We start from the raw sequence: 27,561 nt of genomic DNA on the forward strand, positions 1-27,561 counted from the left end.
AGTAAAATGCCTTTATTTGTATTACAACAGTGGTAAAAACAATTCTGCGTCCGTACACAGCACCCGGCAAAAACAGCTGATGGCTGGAAGATGTTAATTGACAGGATACAACCTGCGGCAGGATTTCCGGAATACCCGCCCTCAGTCAAACAGCTCTGCTCCTGGGTGCTCCAGACAAATGTGCAAACCCCAACGCGTTTCCCCCGGTACTCGCCGGGCTTTATCAAGGGGATATAGTCCAGATACAACTGATGTCGGGTTGTTGGAAATTTTGCAACTTATACCCGTATGTGTTAGGTCCGCCCCCCTTACAGGGGCCTGGTCTTCTCCTTGTTTCCGGATTGGTCAATATCTAAAATAACGTTCTCTACTAGTCCATCATTATAATAATAGTTTACACTTCATTTACAATTCATACACATATTTAAAAATTAATGAAACACTCAAAATTATACAAAATAAACTGTAGTATATAAAAAGATAATATATAAAAACGAACCATAATTCATCTATTTACATTTTTGCAAATTAATTCATAAAATACCTTTATAATTTATACTACCGAAATCAGCCTATTTAAAGAATTTTTAGCCTTAAAAGTCTCCCCGCCCCACAAAGGGGCTCGACCTTCAAGCTTGTCAACAGATTGGTGTTTCGTATTTTTGGATGTAAACATATCACGCCAGTGGCTATACTTTCTTAGTGGTGAGTCTCTATTACAATGCTCCTCCTGACTATACTTATTCTCTACACGGCTTCTCCAATGTTATAGATTATTATGCTTTCTACACAGCCCGACAAACAGACCAATGTTTCACTCCACACTTTTTATAGACAAGAAATTAATCTGCGTTATTTTCAAAATAATGGCCCTATATTACAATGCTTATTTTTACTGAGATAGATGTGAGTTATCTATCATTTGTAATAGCTACACTATGATTTGATACATAATTAACTACATATATAATTAATACTTATTATAGTATATTTACAAAGAGCTGATACATAAAATTTCTTTAGTAAAGATCAAATAAATAATTTAAAAAACTTTTTTTATATATATATAGAAATTCCTAAAATACTAATGGCTTTTTTAAAAACCATAGTTTAAAAATTGATTTAAAACATTTTATGCTATCAATAAAAATTATATCCTAAAAATGCATTTTTGGGGGAGGATAATAAATGATCCTAAAAGATTCATATCAACATTTACATATACGCAGCCACATCGATATCGATGTTTAGACCTAAAGGATGTAACGTCTTCAATTTATATATCCAGTAGGTTTCAAGTTTTCTTAACTCCAATAGTCTATTGTGTTTAGTTGGCGGAATCCACCCAATTACTTGTATTTTTAGAGAGGCAGGGTCACTCTTGTGGTAATCAAAAAAGTGTTTTGCCACATTATGTTTAAGTAATTTTTCTTTTATATTATATACATGTTCATAGGCTCTGCGTCTTATTTGGCGTTTGGTGCGGCCTACATACATTAGGCCACACCCACACTGTAACAGATAGACTACGTATGTTGTTTCACAGTTGCTTTTAACTTCAATTTCATACTTGTCTGTTCCACTTGAGTTACTAAAAAGTTTTGATTTATTTATGTGAGGACACATAGTACATCTAGATTTAAAACACCTCATTGTTCCCTTCCAAGTGCTGAGCCAAGTTTTCTTGGGTTCACTTGTATTGTTTATTTCACATCGTAGCTTACTAGGGGCTAAAATATTTTTTAGGCTCATGCCTTTTTTATAAGATATATTAGCCTTTTCTTGAAGATGTGGTCCTAAAAGAGGGTCTGCCTTTAATATTGGCCAGTGTTTGTTTATAATGCTTTTTATGGACCCTGCTCCTTCATTAAATGTTGTTGTAAATCTTATACAATCATCATAAGCGGTCTTTCTTGGAGGTCCAGCTTTTTTAGGGGAAATTAGTAGTTTTCTATCCTTTGTACTGGCTTTTTCCCTCGCTTCCCTAATTTTGTTTAAGTCATACCCTTTAGCTAAAAATTTATTCTCTAAAATATCAGCTTCCTCTTCATAATTTTGTGAATATGTACAATTTCTTCTTATCCTTAAAAACTGACTATATGGTACGTTATTAATCCAACATTTTTTATGTGCGCTAGTGGCTTCAATATATCCATTCCTTTCTGTTGGTTTTCTATCATTTTTAACACAAATGGTTTTCTCTTTTTTAAAATTTTCACTGCTAAAAAGAACTAAATCTAAAAATTCTATTGCTACCTGGGATGTTTGTTTTGTAAATTTTAAGTTGTATGTATTAATGTTCATATAGGAAACAAACTCATCCATTTTAGAATCATCACCTTGCCATAAAATAATAATATCATCTATGTATCGACCGTATTTATGGATGTTTTCCAAAAATGGATTGTTATTCCATATGTATTCTTCCTCATAGGCATTAACATACAGATTGGCATAGGATGGGGCAAAAGTTGTCCCCATCGCTGTGCCATGAATCTGTAAGTAATGCTTCCCCTCAAATAAAAAGTAATTGTGACTTAAAACAAATGTGATACTATCTAGTAAAAACTTAGCATGACTATCTGGGATGTTCCATTTATCAAATTCTTTTTTAATTGCCTGTACACCCTTCTGATGTGGAATTGATGTATATAATGTGGATACATCGCATTTTATCCAACTCATATTGTCTTCCCATTTGGTTCCCTCAAACATACGTATGACCGCTTGGGTATCTTTTATATAAGCTCTTGTGTTCTTTACTATCGGTTGTAAGTAGTAATCAATGTATTTTGATAAATTATCACACAAGGACCCGATACCTGACACAATGGGCCTGCCAGGGGGACATATCGGGTCCTTGTGGATTTTTGGTAGACGGTAAAACACAGCCAAATTTGGATGTGTTGTGAATAAAAATTTGTATTCATCATTGTTGATGATAGTATCATTTTTAGCAGTTTTTAATAGTATTCCCAAATCTTTAATATACTGTTCTGTTGGATCTTTGATAACTACATATGTGTTTTTATCTTCAAGTAAATTGAATGCTTCCTTCAGGTAATCCCTCTTATTCTGGATCACTATTCAGAATACCCTTGTCTGCTGAGCGTATAATTATATTATTGTCTTGTGACAGTTTTTTGAGTGATTTTCTTTCTAAGATAGTTAAGTTATCATTATGTTTAGAAATGAAAGAATCTTCCTTTTCAAAGACTTTATCTATGTCTCTTAGTACACATTTGGAAAACATTGAAATTTGGTCACCCTGAAACCCTACAGGGTTGAAAGTTGATCTAGCTTTAAAATCTGAATGATTAATTTCTACATTTGAATCATGTACAGATAAATTTAAAAGTTCTTCCTCCTCAGACTCACTATTTACATTAGGAGTCGCTCCTATTGAGTCCATATTTTCCCTTTCTAAGGTTTTTAAAGTCTGAAGTGTATTAAGATCTGTATATTCTAGATGTTTAGTTTGTTCTTTCGGTCTATTTATATGTTTTTTTAAAAAAATACCGTTTCAAAGTTAGTTTTCTGATAAACTTGTGAACATCTATAAACATTTCTAACATATTTGGTTTCGTCTTTTGGGCGTCTTTTGATATATACCATTAGACGGATAAATGTTGCCTAATTGTATGTTCCTAGTTGTCTTCTGGTATGTATATACTTTATTCTCTTTATAATCTGTCATGTCCCTCACTAGCTTCTGTTGTTTCTTAATTATTAACTCCTTATCCAGAGTCACAATTCTACTTTGGATATTCTTATTCCTAATGAAAATGATATTCGTTTATTGAACAAAGGATTAAAGTTTGCCCAAAAGACGAAACCAAATAAGTTAGAAATGTTTATAGATGTTCACAAGTTTATCAGAAAACTAACTTTGAAACGGTATTTTTAAAAAAACCATATAAATAGACCGAAAGAACAAACTAAACATCTAGAATATACAGATCTTAATACACTTCAGACTTTAAAAACCTTAGAAAGGGAAAATATGGACTCAATAGGAGCGACTCCTAATGTAAATAGTGAGTCTGAGGAGGAAGAACTTTTAAATTTATCTGTACATGATTCAAATGTAGAAATTAATCATTCAGATTTTAAAGCTAGATCAACTTTCAACCCTGTAGGGTTTCAGGGTGACCAAATTTCAATGTTTTCCAAATGTGTACTAAGAGACATAGATAAAGTCTTTGAAAAGGAAGATTCTTTCATTTCTAAACATAATGATAACTTAACTATCTTAGAAAGAAAATCACTCAAAAAACTGTCACAAGACAATAATATAATTATACGCTCAGCAGACAAGGGTGGCGGAATAGTGATCCAGAATAAGAGGGATTACCTGAAGGAAGCATTCAATTTACTTGAAGATAAAAACACATATGTAGTTATGAAAGATCCAACAGAACAGTATATTAAAGATTTGGGAATACTATTAAAAACTGCTAAAAATGATACTATCATCAACAATGATGAATACAAATTTTTATTCACAACACAACCAAATTTGGCTGTGTTTTACCATCTACCAAAAATCCACAAGGACCCGATATGTCCCCCTGGCAGGCCCATTGTGTCAGGTATCGGGTCCTTGTGTGATAATTTATCAAAATACATTGATTACTACTTACAACCGATAGTAAAGAACACAAGAGCTTATATAAAAGATACCCAAGCGGTCATACGTATGTTTGAGGGAACCAAATGGGAAGACAATATGAGTTGGATAAAATGCGATGTATCCACATTATATACATCAATTCCACATCAGAAGGGTGTACAGGCAATTAAAAAAGAATTTGATAAATGGAACATCCCAGATAGTCATGCTAAGTTTTTACTAGATAGTATCACATTTGTTTTAAGTCACAATTACTTTTTATTTGAGGGGAAGCATTACTTACAGATTCATGGCACAGCGATGGGGACAACTTTTGCCCCATCCTATGCCAATCTGTATGTTAATGCCTATGAGGAAGAATACATATGGAATAACAATCCATTTTTGGAAAACATCCATAAATACGGTCGATACATAGATGATATTATTATTTTATGGCAAGGTGATGATTCTAAAATGGATGAGTTTGTTTCCTATATGAACATTAATACATACAACTTAAAATTTACAAAACAAACATCCCAGGTAGCAATAGAATTTTTAGATTTAGTTCTTTTTAGCAGTGAAAATTTTAAAAAAGAGAAAACCATTTGTGTTAAAAATGATAGAAAACCAACAGAAAGGAATGGATATATTGAAGCCACTAGCGCACATAAAAAATGTTGGATTAATAACGTACCATATAGTCAGTTTTTAAGGATAAGAAGAAATTGTACATATTCACAAAATTATGAAGAGGAAGCTGATATTTTAGAGAATAAATTTTTAGCTAAAGGGTATGACTTAAACAAAATTAGGGAAACGAGGGAAAAAGCCAGTACAAAGGATAGAAAACTACTAATTTCCCCTAAAAAAGCTGGACCTCCAAGAAAGACCGCTTATGATGATTGTATAAGATTTACAACAACATTTAATGAAGGAGCAGGGTCCATAAAAAGCATTATAAACAAACACTGGCCAATATTAAAGGCAGACCCTCTTTTAGGACCACATCTTCAAGAAAAGGCTAATATATCTTATAAAAAAGGCATGAGCCTAAAAAATATTTTAGCCCCTAGTAAGCTACGATGTGAAATAAACAATACAAGTGAACCCAAGAAAACTTGGCTCAGCACTTGGAAGGGAACAATGAGGTGTTTTAAATCTAGATGTACTATGTGTCCTCACATAAATAAATCAAAACTTTTTAGTAACTCAAGTGGAACAGACAAGTATGAAATTGAAGTTAAAAGCAACTGTGAAACAACATACGTAGTCTATCTGTTACAGTGTGGGTGTGGCCTAATGTATGTAGGCCGCACCAAACGCCAAATAAGACGCAGAGCCTATGAACATGTATATAATATAAAAGAAAAATTACTTAAACATAATGTGGCAAAACACTTTTTTGATTACCACAAGAGTGACCCTGCCTCTCTAAAAATACAAGTAATTGTGGCTGCGTATATGTAAATGTTGATATGAATCTTTTAGGATCATTTATTATCCTCCCCCAAAAATGCATTTTTAGGATATAATTTTTATTGATAGCATAAAATGTTTTAAATCAATTTTTAAACTATGGTTTTTAAAAAAGCCATTAGTATTTTAGGAATTTCTATATATATTAAAAAAAGTTTTTTAAATTATTTATTTGTTCTTTACTAAATAAATTTTATGTATCAGCTCTTTGTAAATATACTATAATAAGTATTAATTATATATGTAGTTAATTATGTATCAAATCATAGTGTAGCTATTACAAATGATAGATAACTCACATCTATCTCAGTAAAAATAAGCATCGTAATATAGGGCCATTATTTTGAAAATAACGCCCATTAATTTCTTGTCTATAAAAAGTGTGGAGTGAAACATTGGTCTGTTTGTCGGGCTGTGTAGAAAGCATAATAATCTATAACATTGGAGAAGCCGTGTAGAGAATAAGTATAGTCAGGAGGAGCATTGTAATAGAGACTCACCACTAAGAAAGTATAGCCACTGGCGTGATATGTTTACATCCAAAAATACGAAACACCAATCTGTTGACAAGCTTGAAGGTCGAGCCCCTTTGTGGGGCGGGGAGACTTTTAAGGCTAAAAATTCTTTAAATAGGCTGATTTCGGTAGTATAAATTATAAAGGTATTTTATGAATTAATTTGCAAAAATGTAAATAGATGAATTATGGTTCCTTTTTATATATTATCTTTTTATATACTACAGTTTATTTTGTATAATTTTGAGTGTTTCATTAATTTTTAAATATGTGTATGAATTGTAAATGAAGTGTAAACTATTATTATAATGATGGACTAGTAGAGAACGTTATTTTAGATATTGACCCATCCGGAAACAAGGAGAAGACCAGGCCCCTGTAAGGGGGGCGGACCTAACACATACGGGTATAAGTTGCAAAATTTCCAACAACCCGACATCAGTTGTATCTGGACTATATCCCCTTGATAAAGCCTGGTGAGTACCGGGGGAAACGCGTTGGGGTTTGCACATTTGTCTGGAGCACCCAGGAGCAGAGCTGTTTGACTGAGGGCGGGTATTCCGGAAATCCTGCCGCAGGTTGTATCCTGTCAATTAACATCTTCCAGCCATCAGCTGTTTTTGCCGGGTGCTGTGTACGGACGCAGAATTGTTTTTACCACTGTTGTAATACAAATAAAGGCATTTTACTTCATAAATCTGGTGAGTAGATCCATATATATTGCGCTATATCTGGTGCCTTATAACTACACTTGAATCCTCTTTTTTTGCGCTTTGTTTTTTGGTAACATATCTGGGTTTTGGATCCTACAATCACCTGAGAAAGAGGAGATTTAAAAGGAGCAGCAAGGAGAGGAACAACAAAAAAGGAAAAACTTTGGAAATTGACAGCACTATTCATTCCAAAAGTAACATACATTTATGTTTTGAGACCTAAAAGGTATTTTTTGATATAATACTGACTTTGAAGATATCCACTTGTGGAGAACTTATTTCTTTTATACACCTTTTGAAAGATCCATTTGTCTTATTATTATTATATACCACTATTGATTTTTTGCAATCTACTGAATGTAACTTTAGAACCTAGCGCTGAATAGTTCTACTGTGTGTTTTAGTTTATCTTATATACCATTACCTCTACTGATTCTTGTTTCAGTACTGGTTTGGCTATCTACTATATGTGGATGAGTGTCTTTGGGTAAGTAAGTCTTATTTTATTATGACACTCTTAAGCTATGGTTGGGCACTTTATTTGTAAAGTTCTAAATATATGTGTTTAAACTTATATTTGCCATGATTCAGGATAATCAGTATTCCTTATTTCAGACAGTCAGTTTCATTATTTGGGATAATGCATTAAATATTTTTTTCTTACCTTAAAAAATTTCAATTGACTTTTTTCCCTGTGGGCTGTTAGGCTCGCGGGGGCTGAAAATGCTACAATTTATTGCGTCATTCTTGGCTCAGACTTTTTTGGCGCAAAAATGTTGTCATTTCCGGCGCCCTAATTGACGCCGGAAGTTTGTTATGGTTGCGTCATATTTTGACGTATATGTATTCAGACGTTTTTTTTGCGCCAAATATGTGGGCGTTGTTTTTTTCGGCGTCACAGGATGTGGCGTCATACTTGGCGCCAAAAAATGTGGGCGTTGTACTTGGCGGCAATAATGTGGGCGTCATTCTTGGCACTAAAAAATGTGGGCGTCATTCTTGTCTCCACCTTTTTTCACATTATTTCAGTCTCATTTTTCATTGCTTCTGGTTGCTAGAGGCTTGTTCATTTGGCATTTTTTTCCCATTCCTGAAACTGTCATTTAAGGAATTTAATAATTTTGCTTTATATGTTGTTTTTTCTATTACATATTGCAAGATGTCTCAACCTGACCCTGGATCAGAATCTACTTCTGGAAAGACGCTGCCTGATGCTGGTTCTACCAAAGTTAAGTGCATTTGTTGTAAACTTTTGGTAACTGTTCCTCCGGCTGTAGTTTGTGATAACTGTCATGATAAACTTTCTAATGCAGATTGTGTTTCCATTAGTAATAATCCATTACCTGTTGTTGTTCCTTCAACATCTAATGTTCAGGATGTCCCTGTTAATGTAAAAGAATTTGTTTCTAAATCTATTAGGAAGGCTCTGTCTGTTATTCCTCCTTCCAGTAAGCGTAAAAGGTCTTAAAACTTCTCATAAGCGGATTATCTCAGTCGCCAGACGTTACATCCGGGCAAATGGTCTCTTCATCCAGAGGTATTTTTCTCCAACATAGGTGTGTCCGGTCCACGGCGTCATCCTTACTTGTGGGATATTCTCTTCCCCAACAGGAAATGGCAAAGAGCCCAGCAAAGCTGGTCACATGATCCCTCCTAGGCTCCGCCTACCCCAGTCATTCTCTTTGCCGTTGTACAGGCAACATCTCCACGGAGATGGCTTAGAGTTTTTTAGTGTTTAACTGTAGTTTTTATTATTCAATCAAGAGTTTGTTATTTTAAAATAGTGCTGGTATGTACTATTTACTCAGAAACAGAAAAGAGATGAAGATTTCTGTTTGTATGAGGAAAATGATTTTAGCAACCGTTACTAAAATCCATGGCTGTTCCACACAGGACTGTTGAGAGGAATTAACTTCAGTTGGGGGAACAGTGAGCAGTCTCTTGCTGCTTGAGGTATGACACATTCTAACAAGACGATGTAATGCTGGAAGCTGTCATTTTCCCTATGGGATCCGGTAAGCCATGTTTATTAAGATAGTAAATAAGGGCTTCACAAGGGCTTATTAAGACTGTAGACTTTTTCTGGGCTAAATCGATTCATTATTAACACATATTTAGCCTTGAGGAATCATTTAATCTGGGTATTTTGATAAGATTATATCGGCAGGCACTTTTTTAGACACCTTATTCTTTAGGGGCTTTCCCAAATCATAGGCAGAGCCTCATTTTCGCGCCGGTGTTGCGCACTTGTTTTTGAGAGGCATGACATGCAGTCGCATGTGTGAGGAGCTCTGATACATAGAAAAGACTTTCTGAAGGCGTCATTTGGTATCGTATTCCCCTTTGGGCTTGGTTGGGTCTCAGCAAAGCAGATACCAGGGACTGTAAAGGGGTTAAAGTTAAAAACGGCTCCGGTTCCGTTATTTTAAGGGTTAAAGCTTCCAAATTTGGTGTGCAATACTTTTAAGGCTTTAAGACACTGTGGTGAAATTTTGGTGAATTTTGAACAATTCCTTCATATTTTTTCGCAATTGCAGTAATAAAGTGTGTTCAGTTTAAAATTTAAAGTGACAGTAACGGTTTTATTTTAAAACGTTTTTTGTACTTTGTTATCAAGTTTATGCCTGTTTAACATGTCTGAACTACCAGATAGACTGTGTTCTGAATGTGGGGAAGCCAGAGTTCCTTCTCATTTAAATAAATGTGATTTATGTGACAATGACAATGATGCCCAAGATGATTCCTCAAGTGAGGGGAGTAAGCATGGTACTGCATCATTCCCTCCTTCGTCTACACGAGCCTTGCCCACTCAGGAGGCCCCTAGTACATCTAGCGCGCCAATACTCCTTGCTATGCAACAATTAACGGCTGTAATGGATAATTCTGTCAAAAACATTTTAGCCAAAATGCACACTTATCAGCGTAAGCGCGACTGCTCTGTTTTAGATACTGAAGAGCATGACGACGCTGATAATAATGGTTCTGAAGGGCCCCTAAACCAGTCTGATGGGGCCAGGGAGGTTTTGTCTGAGGGAGAAATTACAGATTCAGGGAACATTTCTCAACAAGCTGAACCTGATGTGATTACGTTTAAATTTAAGTTGGAACATCTCCGCGCTCTGCTTAAGGAGGTATTATCCACTCTGGATGATTGTGACAATTTGGTCATCCCAGAGAAGCTATGTAAAATGGACAAGTTCCTAGAGGTCCCGGGGCTCCCAGAAGCTTTTCCTATACCCAAGCGGGTGGCGGACATTGTAAATAAAGAATGGGAAAGGCCCGGTATTCCTTTCGTCCCTCCCCCCATATTTAAAAAATTGTTTCCTATGGTCGACCCCAGAAAGGACTTATGGCAGACAGTCCCCAAGGTCGAGGGAGCGGTTTCCACTTTAAACAAACGCACCACTATACCCATAGAAGATAGTTGTGCTTTCAAAGATCCTATGGATAAAAAATTAGAAGGTTTACTTAAAAAGATGTTTGTTCAGCAGGGTTACCTTCTACAACCAATTTCATGCATTGTCCCTGTCGCTACAGCCGCATGTTTCTGGTTCGATGAGCTGGTAAAGGCGGTCGATAGTGATTCTCCTCCTTATGAGGAGATTATGGACAGAATCAATGCTCTCAAATTGGCTAATTCTTTCACCCTAGACGCCACTTTGCAATTGGCTAGGTTAGCGGCTAAGAATTCTGGGTTTGCTATTGTGGCGCGCAGAGCGCTTTGGTTGAAATCTTGGTCAGCTGATGCGTCTTCCAAGAACAAGCTACTTAACATTCCTTTCAAGGGGAAAACGCTGTTTGGCCCTGACTTGAAAGAGATTATCTCTGATATCACTGGGGGTAAGGGCCATGCCCTTCCTCAGGATCGGCCTTTCAAGGCCAAAAATAAACCTAATTTTCGTCCCTTTCGTAGAAACGGACCAGCCCAAAGTGCTACGTCCTCTAAGCAAGAGGGTAATACTTCTCAAGCCAAGCAAGCTTGGAGACCAATGCAAGGCTGGAACAAGGGAAAGCAGGCCAAGAAACCTGCCACTGCTACCAAGACAGCATGAAATGTTGGCCCCCGATCCGGGACCGGATCTGGTGGGGGGCAGACTCTCTCTCTTCGCTCAGGCTTGGGCAAGAGATGTTCTGGATCCTTGGACACTAGAAATAGTCTCCCAAGGTTATCTTCTGGAATTCAAGGGGCTTCCCCCAAGGGGGAGGTTCCACAGGTCTCAGTTGTCTTCAGACCACATAAAAAGACAGGCATTCTTACATTGTGTAGAAGACCTGTTAACAATGGGAGTGATTCATCCTGTTCCATTAGGAGAACAAGGGATGGGGTTCTACTCCAATCTGTTCGTAGTTCCCAAAAAAGAGGGAACGTTCAGACCAATCTTAGATCTCAAGATCTTAAACAAGTTTCTCAAGGTTCCATCGTTCAAGATGGAAACCATTCGAACAATTCTTCCTTCCATCCAGGAAGGTCAATTCATGACCACGGTGGATTTAAAGGATGCGTATCTACATATTCCTATCCACAAGGAACATCATCGGTTCCTAAGGTTCGCATTCCTGGACAAGCATTACCAGTTCGTGGCGCTTCCTTTCGGATTAGCCACTGCTCCAAGGATTTTCACAAAGGTACTAGGGTCCCTTCTAGCTGTGCTAAGACCAAGGGGCATTGCTGTAGTACCTTACTTGGACGACATTCTGATTCAAGCGTCGTCCCTTCCTCAAGCAAAGGCTCACACGGACATCGTCCTGGCCTTTCTCAGATCTCACGGATGGAAAGTGAACGTGGAAAAGAGTTCTCTATCTCCGTCGACAAGGGTTCCCTTCTTGGGAACAATAATAGACTCCTTAGAAATGAGGATTTTTCTGACAGAGGCCAGAAAAATAAGACTTCTAGACTCTTGTCGGATACTTCATTCCGTTCCTCTTCCTTCCATAGCGCAGTGCATGGAAGTGATAGGTTTGATGGTAGCGGCAATGGACATAGTTCCTTTTGCGCGCATTCATCTAAGACCATTACAACTGTGCATGCTCAGTCAGTGGAATGGGGACTATACAGACTTGTCTCCGAGGATACAAGTAAATCAGAGGACCAGAGACTCACTCCGTTGGTGGCTGTCCCTGGACAACCTGTCACAAGGGATGACCTTCCGCAGACCAGAGTGGGTCATTGTCACGACCGACGCCAGTCTGATGGGCTGGGGCGCGGTCTGGGGATCCCTGAAAGCTCAGGGTCTTTGGTCTCGGGAAGAATCTCTTCTACCGATAAATATTCTGGAACTGAGAGCGATATTCAATGCTCTCAAGGCTTGGCCTCAGCTAGCGAGGGCCAAGTTCATACGGTTTCAATCAGACAACATGACAACTGTTGCGTACATCAACCATCAGGGGGGAACAAGGAGTTCCCTGGCGATGGAAGAAGTGACCAAAATCATTCAATGGGCGGAGTCTCACTCCTGCCACCTGTCTGCAATCCACATCCCAGGAGTGGAAAATTGGGAAGCGGATTTTCTGAGTCGTCAGACATTGCATCCGGGGGAGTGGGAACTCCATCCGGAAATCTTTGTCCAAATCACTCAACTGTGGGGCATTCCAGACATGGATCTGATGGCCTCTCGTCAGAACTTCAAAGTTCCTTGCTACGGGTCCAGATCCAGGGATCCCAAGGCGGCTCTAGTGGATGCACTAGTAGCACCTTGGACCTTCAAACTAGCTTATGTATTCCCGCCGTTTCCTCTCATCCCCAGGCTGGTAGCCAGGATCACTCAGGAGAGGGCGTCGGTGATCTTGATAGCTCCTGCGTGGCCACGCAGGACTTGGTATGCAGATCTGGTGAATATGTCATCGGCTCCACCATGGAAGCTACCTTTGAGACGAGACCTTCTTGTTCAAGGTCCGTTCGAACATCCGAATCTGGTCTCACTCCAGCTGACTGCTTGGAGATTGAACGCTTGATCTTATCAAAGCGAGGGTTCTCAGATTCTGTTATTGATACTCTTGTTCAGGCCAGAAAGCCTTTAACTAGAAAAATTTACCACAAAATTTGGAAAACATATATCTGTTGGTGTGAATCTAAAGGATTCCCTTGGGACAAGGTTAAGATTCCTAAGATTCTATCCTTCCTTCAAGAAGGATTGGAGAAAGGATTATCTGCAAGTTCCTTGAAGGGACAGATTTCTGCCTTGTCTGTGTTACTTCACAAAAAGCTGGCAGCTGTGCCAGATGTTCAAGCCTTTGTTCAGGCTCTGGTTAGAATCAAGCCTGTTTACAAACCTTTGACTCCTCCTTGGAGTCTCAACTTAGTTCTTTCAGTTCTTCAGGGGGTTCCGTTTGAACCCTTACATTCCGTTGATATTAAGTTATTATCTTGGAAAGTTTTGTTTTTGGTTGCAATTTCTTCTGCTAGAAGAGTTTCAGAATTATCTGCTCTGCAGTGTTCTCCTCCTTATCTGGTGTTCCATGCAGATAAGGTGGTTTTACGTACTAAACCTGGTTTTCTTCCAAAAGTTGTTTCTAACAAAAACATTAACCAGGAGATTATCGTACCTTCTCTGTGCCCGAAACCAGTTTCAAAGAAGGAACGTTTGTTGCACAATTTGGATGTTGTTCGCGCTCTAAAATTCTATTTAGACGCTACAAAGGATTTTAGACAAACATCTTCCTTGTTTGTTGTTTATTCCGGTAAAAGGAGAGGTCAAAAAGCAACTTCTACCTCTCTCTCTTTTTGGATTAAAAGCATCATCAGATTGGCTTACGAGACTGCCGGACGGCAGCCTCCCGAAAGAATCACAACTCATTCCACTAGGGCTGTGGCTTCCACATGGGCCTTCAAGAACGAGGCTTCTGTTGATCAGATATGTAGGGCAGCGACTTGGTCTTCACTGCACACTTTTACCAAATTTTACAAGTTTGATACTTTTGCTTCTTCTGAGGCTATTTTTGGGAGAAAGGTTTTGCAAGCCGTGGTGCCTTCCATCTAGGTGACCTGATTTGCTCCCTCCCATCATCCGTGTCCTAAAGCTTTGGTATTGGTTCCCACAAGTAAGGATGACGCCGTGGACCGGACACACCTATGTTGGAGAAAACAGAATTTATGTTTACCTGATAAATTACTTTCTCCAACGGTGTGTCCGGTCCACGGCCCGCCCTGGTTTTTTAATCAGGTCTGATAATTTATTTTCTTTAACTACAGTCACCACGGTATCATATGGTTTCTCCTATGCAAATATTCCTCCTTAACGTCGGTCGAATGACTGGGGTAGGCGGAGCCTAGGAGGGATCATGTGACCAGCTTTGCTGGGCTCTTTGCCATTTCCTGTTGGGGAAGAGAATATCCCACAAGTAAGGATGACGCCGTGGACCGGACACACCGTTGGAGAAAGTAATTTATCAGGTAAACATAAATTCTGTTTTTCAGATTGTTCAAATCTGGGGACTTCCAGAAATAGATCTGATGGCCTCTCATCTAAACAAGAAACTTCCCAGGTATCTGTCCAGATCCAGGGATCCTCAGGCGGAAGCAGTGGATGCGTTGTCACTTCCTTGGAATTATCATCCTGCCTATATCTTTCCGCCTCTAGTTCTTCTTCCAAAAGTGATTTCCAAAATTCTAATGGAACATTCGTTTGTACTGCTGGTGGCTCCAGCATGGCCTCACAGGTTTTGGTATGCGGATCTCATTCGGATGGCCAGTTGCCAACCTTGGACTCTTCCGTTAAGACCAGACCTTCTATCTCAAGGCCCATTTTTCCATCAGGATCTCAAATCATTAAATTTGAAGGTATGGAAATTGAATGCTTGATTCTTAGTCATAGAGGTTTCTCTGACTCAGTAATTAATACTATGTTACAGGCTCGTAAATCTGTGTCTAGGAAGATTTATTATCGAGTCTGGAAGACTTACATTTCTTGGTGTTCTTCTCATAAATTCTCCTGGCATTCTTTTAGAATTCCTAGAATTTTACAGTTTCTTCAGGATGGTTTGGATAAAGGTTTGTCTGCAAATTCTTTGAAAGGACAAATCTCTGCTCTTTCTGTTCTTTTTCACAGAAAGATTGCTAATCTTCCTGATATTCATTGTTTTGTACAGGCTTTGGTTCATATCAAGCCTGTCATTAAGTCAATCTCTCCTCCTTGGAGTCTTAATTTGGTTCTGAGGGCTTTACAGGCTCCTCCGTTTGAACCTATGCATTCTCTGTATATTAAATTACTTTCTTGGAAAGTATTGTTCCTTTTGGCCATCTCTTCTGCTAGAAGAGTTTCTGAGTTATCTGCTCTTTCTTGTGAATCTCCTTTTCTGATTTTTCATCAGGATAAGGCGGTGTTGCGGACTTCATTTCAATTTTTACCTAAGGTTGTGAATTCTAACAACATTAGTAGAGAAATTGTTGTCCCTTCATTGTGTCCTAATCCTAAGAATTCTCTGGAGAGATCTTTACATTCTTTGGATGTAGTAAGAGCTTTGAAATGTTGAAGCTACTAAAGATTTTAGGAAGACTTCTAGTCTATTTGTTATCTTTTCTGGTTCCAGGAAAGGTCAGAAAGCTTCTGCCATTTCTTTGGCGTCTTGGTTAAAGTCTTTGATTCATCATGCTTATGTGGAGTCGGGTAAATCCCCACCTCAAAGGATTACGGCTCATTCTACTAGGTCAGTTTCTACTTCCTGGGCTTTTAGGAATGAAGTTTCTGTTGATCAGATTTGCAAAGTCTTCTTTGCATACTTTTACTAAATTCTACCATTTTGATGTTTTCTCTTCTTCTGAAGCAGTTTTTGGTAGAAAAGTACTTCAGGCAGCTGTTTCAGTTTGTTTCTTCTGCTTATAATTTCATTTTTTTTCATTTTTACGATTAAAACTTTTGATTTGGGTTGTGGATTATTTTGTCAGCGGAATTGGCTGTCTTTATTTTATCTTTCCCTCTCTAGTGACTCTTGCGTGGAAGTTCCACATCTTGGGTATCTGCTATCCCATACGTCACTAGCTCATGGACTCTTGCTAATTACATGAAAGAAAACATAATTTATGTAAGAACTTACCTGATAAATTCATTTCTTTCATATTAGCAAGAGTCCATGAGACCCACCCTTTTTGTGGTGGTTATGATTTTTTTTGTATAAAGCACAATTATTCCAATTCCTTATTTTTAATGCTTTCGCTCCTTTCTTATCACCCCACTTCTTGGCTATTCGTTAAACTGAATTGTGGGTGTGGTGAGGGGTGTATTTATAGGCATTTTGAGGTTTGGGAAACTTTGCCCCTCCTGGTAGGAATGTATATCCCATACATCACTAGCTCATGGACTCTTGCTAATATGAAAGAAATGAATTTATCAGGTAAGTTCTTATGTTTTTATAGTATACTGTCCCTTTAATGCAGTGATAGAGTGTTCAAAGGTGACGGAAAGGAAGGTGATAGGTAGAAAATGATCTGAGCCACATCCTTCCTTTAGTCTAGGAAATATGGGATATCTTCCTGTTCGTTTATGTTTTTGTTCTTTACTCACCCAATGTCTGAAATCTTTCCCTTGCTTTCTAAAAGCTGGATGGTTTCTATTATATTTAACACTAAATGTGGCTATGGGACCTTATTGCTGGATCTTCTGTGTCTAAGATGTTTTTATCTTAAGGAGGGAATTTGATAGCGTAACAATATAATATAAGGTTCCCTTTTTGATAGATCTGCTGACAGTGCTGTAGATTATTTGTGCACTGGTATAATTAGAGATGCTGCTGGGTAGGGAATTTGTATGAAGCCGACTTTATCTTGGTTCTGAATGTGATTATGTCATCTCAGGGATCAAAGAAGTTCAAATAAGTTGATATTTACAGCTAGGTAAGGTTGGTTTATTGTTCATATCTTTGGAGATATTATTTTAGTTAAATATTATTTTTGTGGTTGAATAATAATTTAGAACAATGCTTTATGGCTGTGGAGTTTTTCATGCAGTTAGGGCTGATGAGCTCTTGTACAATCTGAAGTAAATTTGTCAATTCCTCCTAATATTTCCCAGATGCCATACAAGCCTCAGATGTTCCATAAAAAAAATAAAAAAAATAGAGAGGTCCAAGGCTGTGTCTAGATAGTCCCTGGTTTCACTTTGGAAACTGGGAAATGTATATTAAAGGGAAAAAGCATCTTCCTGAATTGATTGTTTCCTTGTTAGGTTGTTGCTTTATCAACTTTGACTGCTATTTTATTTGCTTAAATAAAAAAATCTGAAGTTTAGAAATCACTTTGCTGTTTTTTTAGCTATGTATAAATAATCATTTTCTTCTGTTCTATAGCTCCACAATGGAGCTGTGTATTTCATGTTCTATGAGATATTCTCTAGACAGTTGAACATTTTAGTTCTTAACTGGAATTTAAAAAAAGAACAATACTGAACTGTTTAAAACTTTTTTTTTTTTAAATGTAATTGGCAATGTGTAAGCTGCATATCCTTTACGTTTAAAAAATTACAAATGAAATGTTCCAAGAGCATGTTGCAAAATGCTAGGAGGCTGTATCTGGAATGGATATAAATATCAAAGGCTTCTCTACTGAGGCTGAAACATAAGTCTTCGTGATTTTCTAAAGATGAATAAAATATGAAGTTATTTCTGAAAACCTGAGAGAGACTTCAGAAATATATATATACGTTTAAAGGGATATATATGCCCTGGTTTCTCATAGAAAATCTGGGACCATGCAGACCTACCATAACATTTTCAAAACTCAACCATATCCCAAAACCCTTCCCTAAACCACCAATACTCCATTATTAATCACCCAGATTACTAAGCCTGCCTCAGATGTGGCATTAATTGTTAAGACCTATGCAGTTTAACAAAAATCTCAGCACATTGGGCACCATTTACTAAGCATTGATTGCTGCTTCAGGAGCCCATAGTTTTAGGTGAGCCTATAATGATAGTTGTTTAATTATGTGTAGAAAATTACTTTATAATTTACTTTCATTATTATTATTATATACTTTATTTATGAAGCGCCAACATATTCTGCGCCAACAATTCATTTAAATAATACAATACAAGACTTGTAAGATACAGGGCAAAATTTACAAACACATACAGGAGGAATTGAGGGCCCTATTCCCGTGGGAATTTACAATCTAGAAGGGTAGGAGGTTGAGAAACAGGAGGTGAGGACTGCAAGATTGAGAAAGATGTTAATACAGAGTTAGATGAGGGAAATGTTAGGTAAGTGAAATTAATTTATTATTGAGTTGGGTGGTAGGCTTCCCTGAACAGAAAAGTCTTCAGGGAACATTTAAAGGAAGAAAGATTAGGGCAAAGCCTGGCATCACGAGGGAGAGTGCCCCAGAGTGTAGGTGCTGCACGACAGAAGTCCTGCAGTCTTGCATCAGAGGAGGTGATAGTCGCGGATGCAAGGAGCAGGTCATTGTTGGATCTTAGTGGGCGGGCTGGAGTATACTTGTGTATTACAGAGGATAGGTAGAGGGGAGCGGCGTTGGTGAGATCTTTGTATGTAAGGGTGAGAATTTTGAATTTAATTCTGCTGTGAATGGGAAACCAATGAAGGGACTCGCAGAGAGGTGCAGCAGATACAGAGCGACGGTAGAGGTGGATCAGCCTGGCAGAGGCATTTAGTATGGATTGAAGGGGGGAGAGGTGGGAAAGAGGAAGGCCAGTGAGTAGGTTATTGCAGTAGTCAAGTCGGGAAATAACAAGGGAGTGGATTATTTGCTTTGTGGTGTCAGCGCTCATTGTTAATTGTGTTTGTTTTTTCCCTGCAGTTGTGGTTTTTTTTTTAAGCTTTATTTATAAATCCACATTGTAAACAACACAATTAGTAATGCACATTTACTGTTAATACAACACAGTAAGTGAGGGCGTTTAGCATGAACGCACGAAAAATACACATGGATACAAGTTCATAGAAATTATATTGTATATTAACCAATATAGCTTTCTTGTATTTAAGACTGATACATAACCTTATCTACTATGTATGGCACAAGAATACACTGCAGGATTTTTGTTTATATACTAAAACGGGACAAATATTGTGAAATAAACAAATAAACATAGGGGAAGAAAAAACAATAGGGGGGGTAGGGAGGACCTCTCTCTCATCCCACCTCCCTATAATTCGATACCCAAAGAAGGATAAAATCGTGCCATCTTAAATGGTGATATGTAATAATTATTGATAAGTTTAATGTGGGATTCCTTCCAACTCATACCAATCACACAATTATTTAATGTTAGAAAACTATGACGAATCATATCTGGATTAATTGAAGGCAAAAAGGCAGACCAGGCACTACATAGCTTCTCTATTAATGGTAAGCTTTGTTTGGCCAACATCAGGTCATACATAAGAGAAATTGAGGTATTACCTCTTGCACAATTATTGATACAGATGTTGATCTCAGACCACTCACTTGTTTTATCCGTATCTAAATTGCGACTTGTTATATAGTGGCGAAGCTGAAAATAAGCAAACAGGTCATTTCTAGGTAGGCTATATAGTTGAAATAGAACATCCGGTGGAAAAATATACTGGCCTTCTGAGAATAATTGATAAACAAATGTAAGACCATTCTCCTCCCACCATTTAAAAGCTTTATGATGGATGCCGGGCATAAATTCGGAATTACCTCTTATGGGTAAGAACTTCGAAAAATAAGGATCTACTTACTAACATAGAGCAAAACTTTTGCCAAGCTATAACTACGTTTTTGATAGTTATTAGTGAATATAGATTAACAGGGATATTTTTAACCAGACAATGTAGGATAGCCTTTAAAGAGAATGGGGAAATACAATAACTTTCCAAATCAATAGTAGCAAAATTATTAGAATCTGTGATCCAGTCCAACGCTATTTTAAACAAAGTGGTAATATTATAAAGTTTTATATTAGGTAATGCCCTGGTTTCTCATAGAAAATCTGGGACCATGCAGACCTACCATAACATTTTCAAAACTCAACCATATACCCAAATCTTCCCTAAACCTATAATACTCCATTATTTATCACCCAGATTACTAAACCTGCCTCAGATGTGGCATTAATTGTTAAGACCTATGCAGTTTAACAAAAATCTCAGCACATACATAGGGCACCATTTACCAAGCATTGATTGTTGCTTCAGGAGCCCATAGTTTCAGGTAAGCCTATAATGATAGTTAAGTAGCAGTGGTCTTTTCAAACAAAATATAATCCTCCACAAATTGTTTAGTTATGTGTAGAAAATTACTTTATAATGTACTTTCATTGCTTATTGTGTTTGTTTTTTCCCTGCAGTTGTGATTTTTATTGTTCTAAGCGAGGCTGGTTGTATCCTGCAACATTCTACACAGTGATTGCTTTAATCATTGTAGGAGCATATATAGAAAAAATGACAAGGGGTCTAATCATTTAGAGGTGACTGGCAGGTGACTTAAAACATTTCAATTCCCGTTGTTAACTATGCATTATGAAGGGCCAAACCCAGTGAGTATCTCCTGCAAGAAGAGCTGAGTTAGCTTTGCACAATGCATAGTTAAAGGGACAGTCTACACCAGAATTTTTATTGTTTTAAAAGATAGATAATCCCTTTATTACCCATTTCCCAGTTTTGCATAACCAACACAGTTATAATAATATACTTTTAACCTCTGTGATTATCTTGTATCTAAGCCTCTGCAAACTGCCCCTTTTTTCAGTTCTTTTGACAGACTTGCAGTCTAGCCAATCAGTGCCTGCTCCCAGATAACTTCTCGTGCACAAGCACAGTGTTATCTATATGAAATACGTGAACTAACACCCTCTAGTGGTGAAAAACTGTTAAAATGCAATCTGAAAGAGGTGGGCTTCAAGGTCTAAGAAATTAGCATATGAACCTCCTAGGTTAAGCTTTCAACTAAGAATACCAAGAGAACAAAGCAAAATTGGTGAAGAAAGAAAATGGGAAAATTGTTTAAAATTACATGCTCTATCTGAATCAACAAGCAAACTCAGCTCTTTTTGCAGGAGATACTCACTGGGTTTGGCCCTTCATAATGCATAGTTAACAACGGGAATTGAAATGTTTTAAGTCACCTGCCAGTCACCTCTAAATGATTAGATGGGCAGCTTTGCCATTAGTGAAATTTAAAAATGTCCTTTCAATTGACAGACAATTTCTATATCACATTTTGGTCTAGAACCAACTTCACAAGCTGTATTACTGAAATGAAAAGATTACATTTCTCAACACTATTACCAAAAACAGATAGAAATATATATTCATATTACATAAATACACTTTAAAGTGATTGTAAAGTTAAATGAATAAGTGCCCGGTATCTAAAAATAATCTTAAAAACAAGGGCATTTTCATTCATTAAACTTTACAAAGATGATTATTTTTTAAAATACTTATCTTTGCGTTATTTTAAACATAGCGCCAATCCTCTGCCCGGAGCTCCTGCTTTAGCATATTGATGATGATCCGGCTTCCTCCAATCGTTGCGTGCCTCACAAGCTGGACGCCAAAGGGGGAACGCAACGATTGGAGAAAGCTGGATTTATCATCAATCTGCTAAAGAAAGCAGGAGCTGCGGGCGGAGGATCTGCGTTATGTTTACCATAACGGAAAGGTAAGTATTTTAAAAAAATAAGGGTCTTTGTAAAGTTTTAATGAATGAAAGTGCCCCTGTTTATAAGATTAAAAACCGGGCACTTATTCATAAAACTTTACAATCAGTTTAATTGAATCTTTTCTTTACAGGTTTAAAATGAAACTGATGTTGTTTTATGAAACTGATTTAGTAAAGTATGAAGTAGGTGTGAAAGAATCAGCTCTGTGGGAAAACAACAAGATTAGAACAATATATTTCACTAGAGAATTATTTGAACTCTTAAAGGGACATTAAACACTATATACATTATACATGGAATGATGCATTCAAAGAAAAGATTAGTCTGTGAATAACAGGTAGATGTATTTTTTAAAGTTTTATTTAAATATTGACAAATTAAGTGTAAAGTTTTAGGGGCCAATTTATCAAGTGTCTGGCGGACATCGATAAATGCCGACAGCAATGATAAATACGCTGTCAACATTTATCATTGCACAAGCAGTTCTGTTGAAATGCTTGTGCAATGCCGCCCTCTGCAGCTTCGTGGCCGCTAGCAGGGGGTGTCAATCAACCCGATCGTATGAGATTGTGCAGATTGAAGTCCATCACCTCAGAGGAGGCGTACGAGTTAAGGAGCAGCGGTCTTTAGACCACTGCTTCTTAACTCCTGTTTCCAGGCAAGCCTGAAGGCTCGCGCGGAAACAAGTGCATTAGGCACAATACGGGCCATAATAAATCAGCCCCTTAGTGTCAATAAAACAATGGTAGCTGCCATGTTGTAACTTAGGTTACCTTCTCTGCTGTGGCCAATTAGAGACAGTTATAAATAGGTCACTAGAGTGTGCAGCCAATGGCTGTGTGGAATATAACAGTGCTCTGCACTTCCATTTCTAACAGAAACTGAAAAGCTCACAATTTCAGAATGGAATTACAGGAAAAAGGGACAAAATAAATAATGAAAGTATATTGCAGAGTTTTTTTATTTATTTATACAGCTTATCCTTTTATATTACCATCTTAAAGTGTTTAATGTACCTTTAATGAATGTGGATCAGTCCCTTTACCTACAAATCACATATGCATATAGTGTCTATTCACTATGTTTTATTTCCATCTATCTCATTTCAGTTTATTTTCTGTTATCCCTCTATTCCCCTCATTATTATCTGCATACCACTTCTTCTCAGTACCCTGTTATCTTTCCCTTTTCATTTTCCTCACCCTATTTCTACGCTCCCTCGATTTACACTCCCTTTTTATCCCTCTCATATAATTTCTCACTTTCACCTTTCCCATTCTCGTGTTTTCTTCGGTTTGTCTTTGCCTTCCATACTCACTCGCTCCTCACAATCTCACTATAACCTTCTCTTTTGCCTTCTTTCCTTACCTCTCATTTGTTTTTTCCCTCTTGTCTCAATAATTTCTTTATTTATGCAGATATCTACACCATCCAAGGTAATTCTAATGGGCGCCCATGTGCCATCCCCTTTAAGTATGACAATCAGTGGTTCTACAGCTGCACAAGCACTGGCCGAGAAGATGGTCATCTCTGGTGTGCAACAACTGTGGACTATGGCAAAGATGAAAAATGGGGATTCTGCCCTGTTAAAAGTAAGTAAATATTAGAGTGGCCAGGCAGGTCTAAGCTGAAAAAATCTGATCTTGGAGAGGAGGGGGTGGTGGACTGGTCTGCAGGCTTCAATCAGGTCTGCATGCTTTTGTTTTAAGACATAAAAGGTGCTGATCTGGAAAGGACAAGTGACTGTGACCTGTATTGTACATGCTGAGTAGGGTTGTAGTAGAACTGGTCTGATCCGCTGCCTATTGACCTCACTTTTTGAAATACTAATAATTAAAAAAAAACTCAGCTTGTTTCAGACTCTTCTTAATCTCATCTTGGACAAACAGCTGTTTAAAATGGTAAATGTTGCTTTCTAATGTTCTTTTTCAGGTGATGACTGTGAAGCTTTCTGGGACAAAGATCCCCTCACCCGGAGCTGCTACCAGTTTAATTTCCAGTCAGCGCTGTCATGGAGTGAGTCATGGACTAGCTGCCGGCAACAGAACGCTCACCTTCTCAGCATCAGCGAGATATATGAGCAGACCTACATTAATGGTAATGGGATAGAATGAGCTAAAAGACCAAGTTGAGAGGAGACATTTTGATTTTTTTCTAACTATTGTTGGTTTGCACATGCTGAAAAATATAACTAAAATATTTAATCAGTATTTAGAGTGAAACATGTCTGATGAATTATGTTAATTTAAAACAATTCATTGAGATTTATGGAATTTTAGAATAGCTATGCACTAATTAATACTGTACACATTTTTTAATAAGTGTTTACAAATTGTATTGTATCAGTTTATATTGCAGCTTAGCAACCTAGAACCTCTAGAATATATAAAAGAGTCAATATTTAGGTATTTTTTGTCCTGGCAGATGGGGGACAGCAGGGCTGGACTGGGACCAAAAAATAAGACAAAGCAGCCAGCTTCCCCCCATTTGTTATTTAACCATACTCCAAAACTGACAAGTTCTTATTAGATTTACAAAAATAGTTAATGTTTGTAAGATCCTTCTGTCTCTGTATTTTATAAATTGGTTGTCATTAAATAGTACAAAAGTGAAATGTAATAATAAAAAATAGAAGCTTTTGAATTTCACATTTAAATAAAGAATAACTGTTTAGTGCTCATCAGATGGTGTAGTCACAGTAACTGAGGCATCTGAATGGGGCTAGGCTAGGGTTACCTAGTGTCCAGTATTTAACCGTACAGTGTAGTATTTTAGCTAGCTGCCCTGTAAAATCTTGACAAAAATACTGGACATATAAATGTCCAGTTTTTAAAGTCCCCAAGGTTTAGCTAAATATAAACTGTCTCCTACACCTAAATACTTTAGAAATATGGAGCAGAAAGAAGTGAGTAGCATTTAAGGGGTATAATCACTTCTGTTTACATGTTACTGGCAGCAAAAGAGGTGAAATTATTAATTTGTATGTTACTGGCAGCCAATGGGTAAAATTACTTCTCATTTGTGAAAAAAAGTTAGGTGGGGCATTATGCCCAGTTATCAACAGATTATCCAGTATTTTTGTGAAGGAGAACTGGCATCCCTAGGCAAGGCTGTCCCTGAACTTGCTTACAGAGTGGACACAGCGAGGCAGTGAGAAGCAGGGCTGCATCATACACAAATAATATCAGTGGGCTGGACTAAGGTAACTGGAAGCCCACCAGGCAAATGCCCTGCTTACCCTATGCTAAGTCCAGGCAGGGGGACAGTGTCTCAGTGGGGCATTTTTTTTGTTTTCTAAGTAAATTAAAATGTTTTGAAATTATTTTATTTACAGTTCATTTGGATTTACGTCTGTCTCCTGTTTGTCACTTGTTAGACGTGATATTTGTAATTAGCATAACTAGTAGATTCGATTCTAAACTGGTGTGCCTCAAAATCCATCAATCAAATAATAAGTTATTTTATTAAATTCCCATTGTGATACCCTGTAACACATTTCTGCCATTTAAAAAAAGAAAGAAATTAAACTATATTTTTTTGTGTATTCATAAAAACTGTATATATGTTTCTTTATCATGTGCCGCTGTGTTTTGTATTCCCTTTCTTTCATAAAGGTGGTGAGAGTCCGTGATCCATTACTCCTGGGAATTACTCTTCACAACCACTAGGAGGAGGCAAATATGCACAAATCCCCTACCACCTCACACATACCTCAGTCTTTACTTTGCCTCCACTGGAGGTGGTTGAAGAATGAATATGTTCATTTGATTCTTCAGAGAAAGGGGTTTTCAGTCTGATGCCTGGTTTCCTCTCAGAGACAATGCTTGTCAGAGGGATGTATATATGGGGTATGGTTTTTTTATTCTTTTTTCACCTCATGGGAGATTTCTTAAAACTTCCTTAATTGGTCACAGGGACTTGTCTTTTGCCTCCCTTTATGGATCTACATATGGTTTGTATATATCTTTGCTAAAATATATGGGCCTGGGACAGAATCCTATTCCCTTACTGTTTTGTGCACCTTGGCTTTTTTGGCATGCTTAGTTTAAATTTTTACGACTCAGACTTCAGGTTTACATGCGTCGTGGTTTCGTACGTCAGGGTTAACGCTTTCCAGGTTGGCACACATCTCTGTAGTCTATAATTCTTTTGTGCATCGGCCGGTTTAGCATACGTTTGATCTTGGCAATGCGCACGTCAGGTTTTCGTTTACTAAATGTCCTTTCAGCTATTAGCTTATTTCACAAGTGTTCTTTGTTTCTAATGAGCGTTATCTGCCTTTGGATGTTATGTTTTAATGTTTCCTGCTTTGTTTCTCCAACATTGGTGTGTCCGGTCCACGGCGTCATCCTTACTTGTGGGAATATCTCTTCCCCAACAGGAAATGGCAAAGAGTCCCAGCAAAGCTGTCCATATAGTCCCTCCTAGGCTCCGCCCACCCTAGTCATTCTCTTTGCCGTTGCACAGGCAACATCTCCACGGAGATGGTTAAGAGTATTTGGTGTTTTAGTTGTAGTTTTTTATTCTACTATCAAGAGTTTGTTATTTTAAAATAGTGCTGGTATGTACTATTTACTCTGAAACAGAAAAAGATGAAGAGTTCTGTTTGTGAGAGGAAGATGATTTTAGCAGACAGTAACTAAAATCGTTTGCTGTTTCCACATAGGACTGTTGAGATGAAGTAACTTCAGTTGGGGGAAACAGTTAGCAGACTTTTCTGCTTAAGGTATGACTAGCCATATTTCTAACAAGACTGTGTAATGCTGGAAGGCTGTCATTTCCCCTCATGGGGACCGGTAAGCCATTTTCTTAGTCTCAAACAGAATAAAGGGCTTAATATGGGCTATAAAACTGGTAGACACTTTTATGGGCAAAATCGATTGCTTTATTTGGGCATTTTATACATGTTTATGCTTGTAATTCACACTTATAAGCTTGGGGAACGTTTTTTAACGTCAGGCACTGTGTTAGACACCTTTCCAGTCAGGAAGGGCCTTCCCAGTTGTAGGCTGAGCCTCATTTTCGCGCCATTACTGCGCAGTTACTTTTGAGAGCAAGACATGCAGATGCATGTGTGAGGATCCTAAAGTAGTTGGAAAAGTTCCTAGAAGGCTTCATTTGGTATCGTATTCCCCCCTGGGTTTGGTAAAGTCACAGCAAAGGCTGTAGCTGGGACTGTAGAGGGGTTAAAACTTTAACCGGCTCCGGTTTCTTTATTTTAAGTGTTAAAGCTCTGAAAATTGGTGTGCAATACGTTGAATGCTTTAAGACACTGTGGTGAAAATTTGGTAATTTTTGAACAATTCCTTCATACTTTTTCACATATTCAGTAATAAAGTATGCACTGTTTAAAATTTAAAGAGACAGTAACGTTTTTGTTTTAAAACGGTTTTTGTACTTTATTGACAAGTTTAAGCCTGTTTAACATGTCTGCACCTTCAGATAAGCTATGTTCTATATGTATGAAAGTCAATGTGTCTCCCCCTTCAAAATTGTGTGATAATTGTGCCATAGCGTCCAAACAAAGTAAGGACAGTACTGCCACAGATAATAAAGTTGCCCAAGATGATTCATCAGATGAAGGGAGTAGACATAGTTCTACATCATCTCCTTCTGTGTCTATACCAGTTTTGCCCACGCAGGAGGCCCCTAGTAC

At 37.6% G+C, this 27,561-nt stretch overlaps 1 protein-coding gene across 1 annotated transcript in view; it reads left to right on the plus strand.

Moving 5' to 3' along the window:
- Window positions 1-27,561, plus strand: part of LOC128663866 (C-type mannose receptor 2) — a 347,089-nt gene that overhangs the window by 69,488 nt on the left and 250,040 nt on the right. The window contains exons 3-4 of the mRNA XM_053718428.1: window positions 23,324-23,497; window positions 23,838-24,002. Of these exons, the coding sequence (XP_053574403.1) occupies window positions 23,324-23,497; window positions 23,838-24,002 (339 nt within the window). The remainder of the gene's footprint in view (window positions 1-23,323; window positions 23,498-23,837; window positions 24,003-27,561) is intronic.

Source organism: Bombina bombina, chromosome 1 (genome assembly GCF_027579735.1).
Source record: "Bombina bombina isolate aBomBom1 chromosome 1, aBomBom1.pri, whole genome shotgun sequence".
Taxonomy (NCBI): Eukaryota; Metazoa; Chordata; class Amphibia; order Anura; family Bombinatoridae; genus Bombina; species Bombina bombina.